A 17709-nucleotide genomic window follows, 5' to 3' on the forward strand; every position below is an offset into this window, starting at 1 on the left:
AAAATTCTAAAAAATTCTAGTTAAATTGATATTGTTATTAAATACTCAATGAATAGGGTTGTTCACGAGTCGGGTTGGGTTGGTTTATTGAGGTTTTTCCAACCGACCTGACCTGGTGGGGTTACCTGAGATGGAAACCGAAACCGACCCAATGTTAAGCAAAACCGACCTAGTCGGTTTGAGTCAGGTTGTGTCAGTTTCGGCTCTAAGTTCATCCATGCCCCCCCATGGCCACTTAGTTTTCTGGAAATATATTTAAAACTGAAATATGTATTTTAGAAATATATATATATAAACAAAAATATACATACAAATATATTGGAATATATATTTTATGGAAATATATATCTAACATATTTTATAATATATATTTTTTAGATATAGATATTGGAATATATATTTTCAGATATTTCAGTTTTTAGTTAAGTAGGAACTAAGTTGGTTCGGTTCGAGTCAGTTTTGATTTTCACACAAGAAAATCGAAAACTGACCCAAACCATCAGTTTATGAATTTGTACAACCCGAAACTAATCGATGCTAATAAAAACCCAGCCGACTCAGGTTGGATCAGTCCGGATTAATCGATTTGGTCCGATTGGGCCTTCTTATGCGTCATGCGTTAACTCAAACTTTTATTGGTCATGGAGGTTTGCACTATTCCTACTCATATGGGACTTGAGCTTCATCATAACTAGAATTTAGCATAAAAATTACATTTTCATGAAACTGATTGTATTATCTTTTTTTAAAACCTGAAGGTTAAATTCATTCAACAAACTCAATTGTTTACTTCTATTAAGAGAAAGCAAAATCTTAGAACTTCTGAAGGCTAAAAATGAAGATTTAGTAAAATTAGTCCAGACCTCTTTGATGGAGTGATGAAAATGAGATAAGGGCCTCTGGATCATTTTGAAAAAAAAAACAGAAAACTAAGGTGATTTATAATTAATTAATTCCGACTCATTACTTTAATCTCTTCATTCTTTTTGGTTTCAACGTACAACTTTGAAAAATAAATTTAAATATAAAAAATTATAAAGAATAAAAAAAGAAACTCTTTTTTCTTGCTTTTCCGTTCCTCTCCTCAACCGTGGAGAATGAGTATGAGGGAGCATGTTGGTTCAGTGAGTACAGTATCGAGTATCGACCTCAGTCCCTCTAAAATTCTGCGATCTCCGCCTCTCCCTGACAACTCGTATCATCTGTCCGATCTCCCTGCCTCTCTCTCTCAGAGACAAAAGTAGAGTGTAGAGAGATAAAGAGCATGGTCTTCGTAGAACATGTCCTTGAGTCCTCTGCAACAACTATGGCTTCCAGGGTCGTCGTTCTCATCATCTTCTTTCTCTGCACTGCAAGTTTCTCTTTGTCTTATGAGCCTCGAAACCACGAAGGTGAGTTCCTTTGTTCCTTTGTTCTTACCTAATGTTTTCTCTGTTTACTCATGGTTTATTTTATTTTTTCCTTTTATCAGTGGAAGCTCTGATCAGTATCAGAAGGGCTCTGAACGATCCCCATGGTGTTCTGAACAACTGGGATGAGGACTCCGTTGATCCTTGTAGTTGGGCTATGATTACTTGTTCCCCAGAAAATCTCGTTGTTGGCCTGTAAGTTCTCTTTCTCACTTCTTCCTTCTCTCCTATTTGAATGTTTTGGAAAAGATGGGACATCTAGCTTCTGAAGTTCATGAACATTGCAGGGGAGCTCCGAGCCAAAATTTGTCAGGAACTCTGTCCGGAAGAATTGGGAATCTCACAAATCTTCGACAAATGTAAGGACCCATCTGGGGTTCTATTCTGCCTATCATTTTCCGTTCTGATTTTATTTTCATATTTGGGTTTCCGGTGGAAATTTGCAGGTTATTACAGAACAACAACATCTCTGGGGAAATTCCGGCGGAGCTCGGTAGTCTTGCCAAGCTTCAGACATTGGATCTTTCTAATAATCGGTTCTCCGGCAACGTTCCCGAGTCTCTGGGCCAACTCAACGGTCTTCAATACATGTGAATTTTTTTCATGGAGAAGTCAACGAATCCTTTTTTATGTGAATCTGAGCGTCTTTCTTTTCTTAATTGGTCCTCTGCAACTCATCTGTTCTTTGTTTCTTTTATATCTAAATGAGTAGGAGGCTGAATAATAACAGCTTATCTGGAGCTTTCCCGGTGTCTTTAGCGAAAATCCCTCAGCTTGCTTTCATGTGAGTATTAGTTCCCTTTTGTTATCGTTTCAATATCTTGATTTTGAAATTAGAAGAAAAAAAAAAAAAAAAAAACTTCGACAGTTTCTTATCACTTTCTGCACAAGAAAACGCTTCTTTCAAACAAAAACTGATCAAAGGTTGTCACCTCTTCTCGTTTTACGACGACTCAGAGACTTGTCTTTCAACAATCTCAGTGGTCCAGTCCCCAAGTTTCCCGCCAGAACATTCAAGTAAAGTCCTCTCTGCAACTCTTGCCGTCTTTAATTTCCTCCATTACTGCTCTGGTTTCTCACTTTTCCATTTTTGTTTTATCTTCCAGTGTTGTGGGAAACCCGCTCATTTGTGGAAGCCCGACCACCGAGGGTTGCTCTGGAAAACCCACTCCTATTCCACTCTCCTTCTCCATAGATTCAGCAGACGGTATCTGTCCCTTACTCTCTCTTTTCCTCTCTTTTCTTTCTCACTTCTGTCAATCTGACCAGCTCTGCTCTACCATTTTCAGGGAAAAGCAAGACCCAGAAACTAGCCGTTGCAATTGGGGTTGGCCTCGGTTCCTCCTTTCTCGTTCTAGCGGTCGCCCTCTTCATCTGGTGGCGGAAGAACCAGAAGACCCAAATAGTATTGAACATAAACGGTTAGCAAACGAAAAACCCATTGACAATCTCTCTTCACAACCAGAAACCCACAAAAAAAAAAAAAAATTGCATTAATAACCAACTTTTGAGCTCATTTGGTTTTCTACCACAGACAAACAAGAAGCCGGTTTGATAAGCCTCGGCAATCTGAGACAGTTCACGCTGAGGGAGCTCCAAGCAGCTACGGACAACTTCAGCCCGAAGAACATTCTGGGCAAAGGAGGGTTCGGGAACGTCTATAAAGGAAAGCTATCAGACGGTACTATGGTTGCCGTGAAAAGACTCAAGGACGTCAGCGGCACCTCCGGAGAGTTGCAGTTCAAGACGGAGGTAGAGATGATAAGCCTCGCCGTGCACCGCAACCTGCTGAGGTTGCTTGGTTACTGCGCTACCTCCAACGAGAGACTCCTTGTCTACCCTTACATGTCAAACGGCAGCGTCGCTGCTCGTCTCAGAGGTCTGTAACTCTGTAACTGCAGTCTGTTCACTGTAGTCCGTACCCAGTACTACTACTTTATGCTACTGCTCCTCCGCATTATAGTGATCTTCCCCGTGCGATTTGCTGTTCCAGCTAAACCTGCACTGGACTGGAATACCAGAAAGAGAATAGCTCTGGGAGCCGCGAGGGGCCTTCTTTATCTGCACGAGCAGTGCGACCCCAAGATAATTCACAGAGACGTGAAGGCCGCTAACGTGCTTCTGGACGACTACTGTGAAGCCATTGTCGGTGACTTCGGCCTGGCTAAGCTTCTCGACCATGCTGACTCTCATGTCACCACCGCCGTCCGTGGCACCGTCGGTCACATTGCACCGGAGTACCTATCGACGGGACAGTCGTCGGAGAAGACTGACGTGTTTGGATTCGGTATTCTACTGCTGGAGCTCATTACCGGTATGAGAGCACTTGAGTTCGGTAAAGCCGTTAATCAGAAGGGCGCCATGCTTGAATGGGTAAGATTCTATTCCTCTGATGGCCCCACTTTTGGCTGATCTTAACTGTCCATCTAGGAGTGGTAAACTCTGAATTAAAGAAAATCACGAAAATACCATTAAATACCTTTATAATTTGACAAAAACACCCTTAAAAGGATGGCTGGAAAGAGGGATTAATGGTGTAAAATTGGTGGCAGGTGAAGAAAATACAGCAGAAGAGGGTGGAGATGCTGGTGGACAAGGATTTGAGGAGCAACTACGACAGAATAGAGGTAGGGGAGATGGTTCAAGTGGCGCTTCTCTGCACTCAATACCTTCCGGCCCACCGGCCCAAGATGTCTGAGGTGGTCCGAATGCTGGAAGGCGATGGGCTGGCCGAGAAATGGGAGGCCTCACAGGCCCATCATCAGAACTCTAATAATAATCAACAAATCAAGGGTTGCTCTCTATCCAACGATAACAACGGAATGGCGTGTATTGAAGCTGCTGCACACTCTATTATCTCAAGACATGATGATGCAAGCATGTTAACGGCCATGATGGACGATGATGATGAGCATTCCTTGGACGTCCATGCCATGGAGCTCTCTGGTCCAAGATGATTAAGGGCTTAAGCGTAGATTAATAGTTACAATTAATTCTTTTCTTTTTCTTTTTTCGGGGTTTTCTTTAATTTTTTGAGAGAAACAAAAATTAGAAGGTTGTTATTTTTTTGGGGGTTTTTTTTTGTGTAAATAGATAGAATTTTAAGTTGTGGTGGGTGGGGTGCGTATTGCGCACTGCGGCATTGTATAGGGGCATGCATAGTGAGTGGAGAATGAGATCAGGTGTGTTTTGCCCCACCCAAGTACAGAGTGTACGAGGGTTGAAGCTCTCAGATCAAGATTGTATTTTGTACGCGAGACAGAGGAGTTGTTGAAAGCAAAACAAGGAAGTGCAAAGGATGATAGGTCTTGTTTTTCAGTTTGACTGGTTTGACCATTTTTCGTGAGAGGAGAGAGAGAGAGAGATTATGCTTGTGCCGTTGTGCGTTTAGAGAGAGAGAGCGTCAGGTCGTTTTCGAAGGGTGGATGCCACTCTTGTCACGTGGTTAATACGCTTTTTTTCTGTCACTCGGGGGATTTCTTTCTCTCTCTTTTCTCGGCGGGATAATGAGTTTTACTGTTTGACGATAATGGCCTTGGGTTTTGTGTGAATTGCCGAGAATGCCTTGGCTTCTTTCCATTCTGAACCCTGTAGTCTGATTATTGAGAGGACAGGAATTTACGAGCATTGAGAAGCGAGAAAGGGGTTCGGGGTAGTGGATTTCTTGATACGGTCTCTGGTACTTGTTATGTAATCATTGCGTTTTGTGATTATCTTCTCTGGAGGGCTGTGATTATGCTTTGTTACGAGGTTATTATTGGAAATTACAGTTCATGGAAGCAAACTGCGTTATAACTCGATGTCTCGATTGAGTATTAGCCCACTAGCCGAGCCGATGGGGTATCGCCGTATCGGATCAGTGGGACCCGTCACATCACCGCAGACGGGTCCCATCCATGGGATCTCTATCCTGTGGGTTTGGAATACTTGATCCAACGTTACTTGCGTGGGACCCATTCTTCGTAGATGATGGATGTAATCGTGTAAGGATCTTCGTATCAAAAACGATTAAACGTTTGTGGTTTGTACAAAGCATCTGTCTGCCGGGATGTGGGCGATGGACCCACTATTTTGATAGCTGAGTTTGTGCTGGGCCCACCCTTCAGTTGCTACGGCGCGTAGATGTGGTGAAGGGTATCTTTCATCTGAGATGATGGTCGTCCTGGTTCTGACGTCCACTCCAAGCCCGATGCCCAAAGCCAAAGAGAAAAAGATGGGAATGGGATACTCCGTGGGATCAGAATTGATTTAGATGAAAGGTAAATAAAAACATAGATGTAAAACGGTGATGGGCTGTGCCAGGCACTGCACGAACCCTGGGCCCTGGGGTCAGGCAGGGCCAAGGGTTTTCGGCTCACGGGCCATGCGGGCCTGTGACTCGGCTCAAGCACGGCTGGGAACGTCATTAATCATTTTATTATAGAATTTTTTAATGTTATTGTATTTTTTTCGATTTTATTTATTTATTTTATATTTTTATTGTATGAATTGATTATTCATATTGAATAAAATTTTGAGATGATTTTTTTTCAAATTATTGCAAGAATTGAATGTCACTTTTTTCTTCAACTTTTCACTATTTTTCATTTTTTAAAAATTTTGATCTTTTAGCTCTATTTGGTTTCTCCCAGTCACCCACACTTTCGGAACTACAGTTGTATTCCCCTGTTGCAAAGATTTCAAGGTTTGGTGAGGAAGTCTTCAGAGAGGCCAACAGTATTTTTTTTCAATCTCTTTTGTACTAGGGGACGTTTCTTGGCATTGGTTTTTCTTCCCATTTCGTCAAGTTTAACTGTTGAATTCTTTGATATTCCATATTTGAGAACAGGATGGAACTTAGTTGACGTTTTTTGTATTGTATCCAAAACCTCAAGGAAAGTCCCCTCTCTTCCTTATTGAACAACTCAATAATCCAGGGAAACTGGATGATGGGGTAAGGCGGGCTATATCCACCCTTTCTAATTTTGTTTTCCTTTTAAGATTACCATACCTTCAGAGTGAGAATGGTTCAAAGTATTGATACGTTCGATATTGAATACCGAGCACTTTAACCACCAGGGCCATCTTAGTGGACGTTCTTTTTTTGAATTTTGAGAGGGGGGAAAGTTGGTCAATGGGATTTTGATTCTCATTGACCAAGAAATCCATGTTTATTTTTCAGATTTGTGTGGGGACCAGTGAAAGTTTATTTTATAAGATATCACTTATCCGGGTAAAGTGATACCCATCTCGTAGGTGAGTAAATTAACTTTTCTATCTAGGAGGAAATTGTCAGTACTTGGATGGGACAAAAATGCCCCTTTTAATAATAAAACTTTTATGGCAGAGATGGTCATTGACTTATTTACATGGGAAATAAAAGAACATGGGTAAATGCATTTACCCAGGTGAAACACTTACCTACGTAAGTGGCTTACCGAAAAGTGAACAAGGCATTATAGTACATTAGTTGCATAACACCCATTAGGAAACTATTAGAATCTTGTACAGGTTTTCCTACTTTTTCCTACCTCTTGTTTCAAACCAAACACAGCTTTAATACTTACACTTACGGTGTGACAATATATGTCAATACTTTGAAACTTACTTTGGATTCATTTATGCAATTAACCCCTTTACATACATGTTAGAATATGGCATTGCTAACTGCCAAGGGTATAGATCTTTTTTATTTCCTTATGTTGTTTTTTGTTGCAGTGCAAATTTATTTGTACTAGTATAAATGTATGGGAGTGCAAATGAAACAAAATGCAAATTTTGATTTAATTTTATTTTAAATTTTACTTTATTCTACTTTAGGTCTTCTTTTACTTTATTTTTAATGCAATCAAACAAAGTAAGATAAAATTTGAAACAAAAATAAATTAAAACATGCAATCAAATCATTTGCACTACCATAGTTTTACATTTGCACTGAACCAAACATAGCCTAAGGCTTAATTTGGAAAAAGTACAAATATAAATATGCAGTGCAAATACATACAAAATAATATAGAATACAGGGTTTTACACTCTACATATTTGTATTTGTACTACTTCCGGACTGAGTCTTTGGAAAGAGTATATTTATATTCTACATATATATTTATATTTGTACTCCTTCAAAACTGAGCATTATTTCCCTTATAAATGCATAATATACCATACCTCTGGCATATTGAGCCTGTTCAAGTGGGTCCTCCCATCTGTGACACCAGATGGGTCTGACACTGTTTTAGATGATGAGTTCTGTACAATTCATTTTGTAAGGGGTACAGAGCCATTTTCTATTTGAAATAGATAACACATGAGAGGTTATACAAGAACATTGCCCCTAAAAAAATGTGGATAGGAAATTGGGTAGCACTGGTGGGTCAGCGACTAAAAAGGCGAAAAACATTAAACCAAGGAGCAGGATTGTTTAGCCGTGCCAAGGCATTCGGGCTGACTGGCTGGTCAAGTTGGTACTTTGCGCAGGAAATGAGTAGGACAGACAGACTCATAGCCTGGAGAAAAAGGGATGAAACTGGTAGGGACGTCCACTTGCGAGGAAGTCTGGTTTGAGGCTCCGAGGGGAAATGTGATCATGCGGTGGGTTTGTAGGGTTCAGGAAAGATGATGTTGCGCTAAACTGTCTCGATCGGATACCATTCTGCTTCTCCCAAATTCTGCGTGTCCCCATCTTTGTCCATGGCTGGTGGGCTTCCTCTGATTTCTGCTACCTTAGCTTTACTACTTATGCTTTTATCAGAGTAATTATTGTTCTTGTTGTTGCTGTGGGGCTGATTTTTTCAATGAGCTTGCCTAGATGATGAACTAATCTTTGACATGGCGACTTGTTTTGGGGCCCCAAATGGATTCCTGAGTTTCTTTTCCCACTCATTCAGAAATCAGAATAGGCCCATCCCCCAAACCTATAACTATAACCCCTCCACTCTGGTGCAGGTGGGATTCAATCCCAAGTCTCCGTTACAACCAGCAGGAGACCTTACCAACCAACTAATCGGCGCCTGCACCTTACTATGTAGGAGTGTAACTTGGGTGTATTCGAATTGTTGGTTTATTGAGTTTTCAATGGACCTGGACATGGATCGAGTGCCCGGGCCTGATTTCGTGTAAATTCTTTAAATTGGATATCTAACCTGCTCTCATATACAGGGAAGCAAATGATATTCATTTGTCTGAATTTGAATTTGAATTCGAATTTAATTTTTAAGTTATATAATTTAGATTGTATCTCTTGTTAAAATTGACTTGAATGATGTCTTTTCTCAAAGAGTCATAAGTCCAAGTTTTATACAAGTTGTTTTCAATCTATTGAACTACAATGTTAGACTTACTGCTAATTTAATACATTGATAACAATATAATATTATTCAATATATGATTACAATCCAAATTTGATTCCACTCCGAATACTAACAAATCAAATTTGGATCATACAAAGGCAATTCGATCCGATCGGTTTGGACTTTTAGTAATGTTGAAGACAAAGTTGGGATGGGCATGGTCAGGCCAAATCAGATTTTAGGATTTTGGTGTTAAAGAGTGAGGACAACATAATGGCGACGGTTAACTGGTTGAAAGTGCAATAAGCTCAAAGACAGTGAGACCCACAAAACTCTCTTTTGGCACGTCTGTCTGGTCTCTACTGAATCACTTATCAATGTATGTTATCTATTGGGATTGGCTTGGTCTTGGACTTAGGACACACGACGCCTAGCCGTGGGCCCTTGGCCTTCATAATTCACAAGGCATCATATTGAACTTGGGGCCCATTTAATGGTGGATCGTGATCATCTAAATCTAGGACAGATTTCCTGTCATAGGGCTCCAGACTGGTTATGAGCCCTGTTTCTCCGGCCAGGCCCACCCAACATTTCAAATCAAAATTCATAAGTAGCCCCAGAGCCCAGCTGAAATCCGTGGATAATCTCTGATTGGGCCGGGAGGTTCTGGTTGGACCCATCCCATATAACCCCAGACAAGGTGTGCTTTGAATTACTATATATGTGGAACTAAAGTCAAATGGTTTCATGTCATTAAGGTTCAGTTTGGAAAGAGTATAAATACAAATATATATATAGTATAAATACATACAAAATAATACAAAATGTAAGATTATGCACTCTACATGTTTACATTTATATTCCTTCCAAACCGAGCTTTAAGTAGATAGACAGGCTGATAGCTGAAATCCAGATTGTCTACATTTGATGGGACTCACCGTTCAAGCATAGATAGCTTAAATTGAAATCTTCTAAGTGAACTCGGTTGCATGATGTCAATTCACTTGTGTCGAGTTGGTTGTAAGCTTTCCTCGTATGAAGAAGTTTGGCTTCGATTAGGGCAAAGCCCTCTTTACAGTCTTGAGAATATCTCCTTATTTATGCTTTATTTTATAGGGAGATATTAGCAATGCAAAATTGTAAAAAGCTGTTAGAATGATGTTAGCATGAACTTGTTCTGACAGAAGCCTATCTCTATACCGAGTTGACATGGTTATATGATTTTTTATTTTATTTTATGAAAAATCCCATAAGCAATTTCATTCAACTTTGCTTAGAAACAGACGGGTTGTCCCTTACAAAAATAGGTAAAAAAAAAACGGGTAATATAGTTCATGTACATGTGTGAGTAAGAGAAAGTTTTACGAGCTACGGCATGAGTCGGTTAATACAGTAAACAGCCATGGTGGATCAAAATGATCATCCAAAAAAAATGAATAATATTCTAGTGTCGCCTTCAATAATCGAAGAGGAAAGATATAATCCTTCGGCAAACAGTAGACCATGAAGAAAAGATCTGGATTCAGATTCATTAGGAGCTACGTTCCATAGTAGATAGGAATCCCCTTATTAAAAATTAAAGGGGGAACAATGGTTCAGCCCAGGGTCAGAATTTTTAAAGTACGGTTATTGGGGAGGATGTCAGTTCGGAATTGATACCAATTCATGGATGAGTATTGATGTATAAAGTGGAGGTATTTGACCTTTTGAATGTTTTTAGTTATGTAATGAAAATAAAAAATCTGTATTAGACCTATCCGTACTTCTCCATAAATAAAATAACCACAATCGTCTCTACCAATCAGTCCCACTGCAGTGGTAGGAGAGGACACTGCTGCATCCACATTAATTTTAACCACACCAAATGGCGGTTGACACCATAGGCTGTTAGGTGGATCAAGAGAAGGTGTAGGCTGATCTGAAAAGGCACTTCCGGAGGCGGAGAGAAAATTAATGGTGGTATTTGCCTTGTAGATAATAATAATAGGATTGAAAGGAATTTCCTCTCAAACAATATTTTGTTTCTAGCCCGCCAAATATACTTCACGTGCTTCCTTTTAAAAATAACCCATTTATTTCATCAGCCAATGTTTTTTCACATTGTCACCAAAAAGAAATAGGTGGGAATTAATCAATAGTGAGATGTTTTGAGGTCTAAAATTAGAGAACGGATTAGTTGGAGACAAAATCATACACACCCGGCAGAACTACCTATCCGCCAGTATTGAGTAGAGTTAGGTCCCAGATGGAGCCGACAATGAATACTGATGTGTTCAACTGTGATAGATAATTCAGCCGGATGTGTATGATTTTGTCTCCAGCTCATCCAGACTGCTAAAATTAATAGAAGATTTGGACCAAGCAGATTTTACTCTTGAGCACAACACAAAAAGATGGATCGGAGACCATGGCAATATGACAAACTAGGCAAATATCACTAATAGCCTTAGAAAATCTATTCAAACAATCCTAAGTATGGAGTAACATTTTTTTGACGTATGGGAGTAATTGTTTAACACATCTCTAAATGAACAATTTAATTAATGGAAGGGGTGAAATTCGTCAAAGACAAAGTTTTTTTCATATCAAATCAGTAGAGATATAGCTACTAAACCAGTAGACGGTTTTCATATCAAATCGTCAAAAACAAAATCTATAACTCGTCTCAGAGAGGGAATCAATAAAGCATGGTCTTCAATAAGAACACCAACATGCACTCTCACTCACAGAGAATAGAGAAATAGAGAAAGAGATATTGGGGGAGAGTCGGAGAGGCCGTCATTCGAAGGACGACCGACGCTGGAGGAAAGCAAGTAGAACTACGGCGCCGGCTATTGAATTGGCCACATGGGATTGGGGTCTGGCTGTCTAGGTAATACGAAGACTAAGAGAGACTAAGAGAGTGAGAAATAGAGAAGGTATTAGGTTTAGGTTTTGAAGAGGCAAATAGAGAAAGGTTAAAAGGTTTCTGATGGTGCATGATCGATGCTCCTAGCTGGAGGGCAGCTCAAATGTTGGTTACTTGGCTAGCTGGTCGAATTGCAAGAACAGAGAGCTCGGAGAACTCGGGGTAGATAACTCAGCGTGGTCACTCCGATGCTTAAGTTAGTAGCTGATGAGTGTGAGTTGAAAGCTTGATAATAAATATGCTAGTGAGCTATAAATTGTGCGTACTTGGGTTACTAGAGTTGGTTCCCTCATATAGATGAGCTGTCATGGGTCTCACGAAACATCATTGAGATCCTCGGCCCGCGTTGTTAGGAGTTCGTTTTGCACCGAGAGGTGGATAATGTGCTATTCGATAAGGCTTATTGAGTCTGTCTGATCTGGACGGGATAAGGCCTACAGTCGTGTGGGGTGGTCTCGAAGAGCTTAGAGATAGTTGGCATGTTTCTAGAAGTTCACTACATGTCACCTCAGTAAGTTAGTCCATCCCGAGCTACTCGAACCTCGGTCTTTGGCCAAGGCAACTGGGGCACCCGAAGTGATTTGACATGCTGAGGTGGCAATAAATGTTGTGTCACTATACAGTCATTAGGTCGCATCAATGTGTTCACTATTTAGTAGGTTGGGCCAAATCACTCCTCATCAATTTAGATTTTCTAAGAACAGAGAAACTAATGAACTTTTTTATTCGATTCTAAAAATATAATATATAATAATATATATAATATGATATATTACTGTATATATATCGGTCAGTCCAGTTAACCACCGTTTTTTTTAAATGGTTAACCAAAATCAAACCGAAACTATAATTTTTAAGAAAATCAAACCAAAACCGAGCTGATCGATTTGGTTAACCGATTTTTTGGTTTGGTCTCAGTCAGTTTGGTTTTTTTTGCTTACCCCTAACCCATGGGCCATGGGTCACTAAAAAAATCCACTCCCCACCCATTGCCAACAAACCACATCAGACCATGAAAAAAGTATCATGTGTTCTAGTCATTACTAGCTCTATCACTAATCCCATTAACCTACCAAATTAGGTCAAGCATACAATACCTTGGCCCAGGTGGAATAAAGTTTGGCTATTTAGGAATAATAATTTGTGGAAGGTGACATCTAACCTATTGATAAATTCTATACTAAGGGTGAGCAAATGGGTAGGTTCTACTTGGAACCGGCTTCGAACTGACCTAACCAATTTGTTATAAGGTAGGGTCTGGTTCCAAATTCTTGGAACCGACCACCACTCAGGCTGGTTCTAAGGTCTAGGGGTTTACCCTACCCGAACCGATCTTGGTTGGCCTTGGTGGAACTTCATTTGGAATTGAATTTGCCTTGAAATAAACCCCAAAATACTTTTAGGAATGTGAATATTTAACCCAAGCAAGCATGGTTGCAAGGTTATGGTCTTACTCAAACATTTGGTCACTTAAGTTATTTGATAATTTGTTTTCATTTTATTATTTGATGTGTAAAATAAGTAATGTAAAATGTAATATTTACAAAATTTAAATTTAAATTATAAGTTTTGAACCATATAACGATAATCTACATATTAATTAAGTTACTCAATTTAATGAATAAAGATAATATAAGTTTAAATTATATATTATATTATTGAATATCAAGTTTTGAAGGGGGAGTAAAGAAAAACAGGTTCCATGGGTAAGCCCTGGAACCAACCCCAGAACAAACCCTAGAACTAACCTTTACAAAGTAGGTTCCATTTCCAAAAACCTGGAGCCAACCCCTACAGGGTAGATTCCAAGTTTTGCCATGGAACTGAACCGAACCAACTTATGCTCGTCCCTAATTTTTACTAACTGGTTGTAGTGGAGACCTGAGATTGAGTCCCACCTTCACCTAGGTTGGGGGGCAGGCCTAGGGATTTGGGCAAGACACTTCTACCCCTATTGTGTAGCCCATTACAAAAAATGAGCTAGACTAAAGATGAATACTTCCATTGTCATTGAACCAGTGCAACTAGGCATGATGCAGGCCTAAGTTGGGCTTTAAATATGTATGGGCTGAGATAGGCTTGGTTTGGTCTTTGAGTATTAGGTCCATGCCTGGCTCTAAAATAACTCCTAGGCATGACGCAAGCCCAAGTTGGGCCTGAACAGAAAACGTAGGCCCAAGCTTGGAATTTCCAAACTGGGTTGGCCTAAAATGATCATCCACAGTTATATCTCAGGTGTACAAAATATGACTATAAAATATAATTAACTTGATGGGCCCTTACTATCTCAAAGCTCTTATGCCATTGATTGGTGATTTCTTAGTGAGAAATGTCAACAAAAGTTGAAAAACCAAAATGCTAATTGCTGAGTTCATATCAGCTACCAACCAATACACTGTATGTCCCAACCCGTACATTGGGAATATCTCCTCATGAATGATAATGGGGATGTTCCTGATGTGAGGTAGCAGATCCCTACCCCTAATTGCTAGTCTCATGTGGGCCATGAGATACTCATTATTCACTAGATGACTTAGGGTTTCAAGACCCAATTCATACATGTTGAAATAGGATGTTTGTTGTAGATTTAGTTTTGGGATGGATCAATAGAGCGTGTGAATCAATGGAGTGAGTTACTTCCTTTTCATAGGCTTTTGTCTAACGTCTTTAGGCATAAGGTAGTTGTGATCACAAGTCCATTACTTTATAAACCATTAGATCCTCATCTAAACTTCATATAGCTTGAAGTAATTTGAAGCAAATTGGATGGAGACAAGGTTCAAGGAAAAGGTGCATTAGCAATGGAATCTGAGTTTTAGATCTTTTCTCAAAAAGTGTGTTATTACAAAATGGGGTCATTTGAAAGTGGTTAATCTTAGATTTGAAATAGACAAGGTAATAAACCAACTTAAAGCCATGCAACTGAACTTTTACACTGAAGCCCCATTGGTTTACCACTACGTTGGGATGGGAAAGTTGGTTAATGGGACCATGTTCTTTTGCAAATACGTGTGGGGCCCATGAAAAATAAAGATTCCCTTGGGTAAGTTAAAGTTATTTACCTGGGAAAATCTTACCAACCTCGTTCATAAGTTTATTTTCCCATCGTGGGGGATTTTGTTCAGTCGAAAATACCCTTATGTTAACAAGCTTTTAGGGCAGATATTAGCTTCTTCCCCAGACCTCCTGTTCAGGAAAAGCATCCACCGCTAGAGAACTCCATACCTCTGTGATTTGTGGAAGAGTCTTCTACTGAGTCCATCGATTAGTTTTCTTATTCTCTTTATTCTTTTTCTTGCAAAGAACTGTAAGCTAGGATCACACCTTTATTCAGAGAAAGGAAAAACAAAAATGGTGAAACACCTCAAACCTTGTTTTTTGAGGCGCATTCCTATTTTTCTACACACCAAAGCTTTCATGATTTTTATTATCTCATATGCATTTTCTCTCTTTTCTTCTTCTACCTCGGTGTTGTTGTTCCTAGGAATCCTCACAACACGGTATGCAGAAGAATACTTTCTTGTATCCCTGCCCAAGAAATTGATAATTGGTCTTGCCACCCTATTCTTTTCAATGTTCTTTACTTGTCATCACTTGCTCTTAAGTCGTTAATTGTAATGCTGGATCTCAAAAAATCTAATCAACGACAAAAAAAGGCAGAAAAATTTGCTTCATTTTTCCTTTTACATGAAAAGACCCAAAATTTGAGTAATAAGTGGAATTGAAATTCCGGCCAAAATCTTAACTACTGTTATTTCTTTTTGAGAGGAAATACTTGTGTTGTCAGCATTAATAACTTGATCAGGTTAAATTTTGGATTTTATGTAATCTTTTAGTTTTGATCCAACTATTTCTTTCCTGGATTTTTATTTTATAGTATTTATATATTTCTCTCATTCATATTAAAATTATTTAATATTTATTACGATGAAGGGTCATTACGCTCAACGTTTTAGGTTCATTGTCGAATTAATTTTTCATATTTCGCAACGTTATTTGTTCCTTCTTCCTTCGAAGTCCAGTTTTCTTTCCTTTTCTTCTTGCCCTGATAGCATCCTCTCTTTGTTTACAACACAACAGATGCAACAGATTCAGAATTAACAATTTGGGTTTCATTCCTGAATGCATGCATATCTGAATTCTATAGAAATTAACGACTTTTGCTAATTCAAGTGTTCAACCTAGATGCTAAGATGCTTTTTTTTTTCTTTTGGGTAATCAACCTAGATGGGATGATGAGATGCTGATCTCTAAGGCTATGCTAAGCACGAAGTGGTTTTGATTTGGTTTATAACAAGTTGCGCTTGGTTATATACTTATTTTGTAAAACACATAACATGACATTGGAATTGTCAAGAATTGTGAATTTGGTGATGTCAATGTGTTGTAGCTTCAGCTGAGCTGCTTTGCAATTTACTTTAGAAATTTTATAAGCATTTATGCATTTTTTTTTGAATTTTTTGGCACATATATTTCCAAACTAATTCAACTAGTTTGAATTTCTTTCCATCTTAAGTTGTTTTTATTCTAATAATTTCTTGCATGTCTAATTTGAAAAAATGCCTTGGTCATCACTATATTTTATGTAATTGAATGTAATGATGTTTTGCAAAGACATGCCTTGATCACCACTAAATAGGAATCAAGGGAAAAAAGTTGGCTGCAATTGCTATTTCTATGCATTATGAAATGACGATGAAGTATGCTTATTTATGTATTTTGATAGTTATTATCATTGCAATCAGGAGGAGAAGGACGATGGTCTCTAGGATATTGAATAGTTATGATAAAGATGGGATTGGTAAGGAATTATTTGAGGAAAGGCTTGCAATTAGGTTTTCAAACATTAAGTCTATGGTCATGGAATCAGATCAATCATGTATAGACTATACACGAATGGATAGGACTAATTATTTGAGGCTATGTGAGTTACTAAGGAGTGCAGGAAATTAAGAGAAATGGGAGTGATTTGAGGTGTGCCCATTTTTTATTTATTTTTTCTTTTTCATTACAAATAGCAAACATTTAAAGGTTAGAATTTTTAATTTTATTTCTCTTATTTTATTGTATAGGGTTGTTTAGGAGCTTTAGATGGAACATATATTAGGGTTTAAGTGTTTGAAAAGGATTAGCCTAGATATCAAATGAAGAATGAAATTGCAATAAATGTATTGGGTGTTTGCTCTCCAGATATGCGACTCATTTACATTTTACATGGCTAGAAGGGATCTGGTCATGACACTAGAGTCCTTCATAATGCCATTTCAAGGAGAAATGGTTTAAAAGTACCACAAGGTAAAAATGAACCATGAGAATTAGGACACTAGAGCAAAAATTCTAATATTGATGATTAAGAAACTAATATGTATTGTTATATTTGTTATATTTGTTTAGGTTACACTAGAGCAAAAATTAACCATGAGTGATTCCTAACACCTTATAGGGGTCAAAGATATCACCTAAATGAGTGGAGGCAAGGGCACCAACTGAACACCTTGATTGAGATACTCAACATGAGGTATTTTATAGCTAGAAATGTAATTGAGAGGACATTTGGCCTCTTAAAAATAAGGTGGGCAATACTTAGGACCTCAACTTGGTATCCAATAAAGACCCAGTATAGGATCATTAGTGCATGTTGCCTCTTATACACCTATATAAGGAAAAATATGTAAATTGACCCCATAGAATCAAGAATTGAAAATTTTTTAACCACTGAAGGAGGTTCACAAAGTGTAGCAGAGGTTGATGAACAAACCACAAGTCTAGAGAGTAGCAATGAATGGACTGCATTCAGATACAACATGGCAAATTAGATGTGGCAACAATTTAGACATTAAGCAATGCATTTTCTTATTTAGGCTATTGTATCAAATGTACTAGATCTTTATTATGTCTATATGGGAATAATATATTTTACTTTTATGTATTGTTCAATCAAACTTGAATTGTTTGTAACAATTGTTCGCTTATTTATGTTTGCATTTCTTGTGTTCATCTATTAATTGTTATTAGAAATAGATAACATGTGAGTTATTTTTAACAATTATTTACTTATTTATTTATGCCTTCATTGTGTATATCCAGTACTTATTATTAGAAATGGTTGGAAAGGATAAGGAGA

General features: G+C 38.4%; 1 protein-coding gene across 2 annotated transcripts; it reads left to right on the plus strand.

The window, feature by feature from the left end:
- The first annotated feature begins 1049 nt into the window (after positions 1 to 1049).
- On the plus strand, positions 1050 to 4727 carry LOC148843588 (protein CLAVATA3 INSENSITIVE RECEPTOR KINASE 2-like). 2 transcript variants are annotated; one of them, XM_088956889.1, is made up of 11 exons: positions 1050 to 1391; positions 1472 to 1604; positions 1697 to 1768; positions 1856 to 1999; positions 2122 to 2193; positions 2367 to 2426; positions 2516 to 2616; positions 2699 to 2830; positions 2944 to 3288; positions 3403 to 3782; positions 3962 to 4727. In XM_088956889.1, the coding sequence occupies exons 1-11, from the start codon at positions 1265 to 1267 to the stop codon at positions 4364 to 4366; spliced, it is 1971 nt and encodes a 656-aa protein (XP_088813015.1). In that variant the 5' UTR covers positions 1050 to 1264; the 3' UTR covers positions 4367 to 4727. The 2 variants fall into 2 exon arrangements, with proteins under 2 accessions (XP_088813015.1, XP_088813016.1); XM_088956890.1 differs by having other exon boundaries at positions 1100 to 1391; positions 1681 to 1768.
- The last annotated feature ends 12982 nt before the right edge of the window (positions 4728 to 17709 follow it).

This window comes from Nelumbo lutea, chromosome 8, assembly GCF_056320005.1.
Source record: "Nelumbo lutea isolate HS-2025 chromosome 8, American lotus-T2T, whole genome shotgun sequence".
Taxonomy (NCBI): domain Eukaryota; kingdom Viridiplantae; phylum Streptophyta; class Magnoliopsida; order Proteales; family Nelumbonaceae; genus Nelumbo; species Nelumbo lutea.

Bases quoted from the DNA above. Each gene is read 5' to 3' on its own strand.
- LOC148843588 (XM_088956889.1), top strand. From the start codon at position 1,265: ATGGTCTTCGTAGAACATGTCCTTGAGTCCTCTGCAACAACTATGGCT. The intron at 1,605-1,696 runs GTAAGTTCTCTT...TGAACATTGCAG, and splicing joins GAAAATCTCGTTGTTGGCCT to GGGAGCTCCGAGCCAAAATT. The intron at 3,783-3,961 runs GTAAGATTCTAT...AATTGGTGGCAG, and splicing joins AGGGCGCCATGCTTGAATGG to GTGAAGAAAATACAGCAGAA.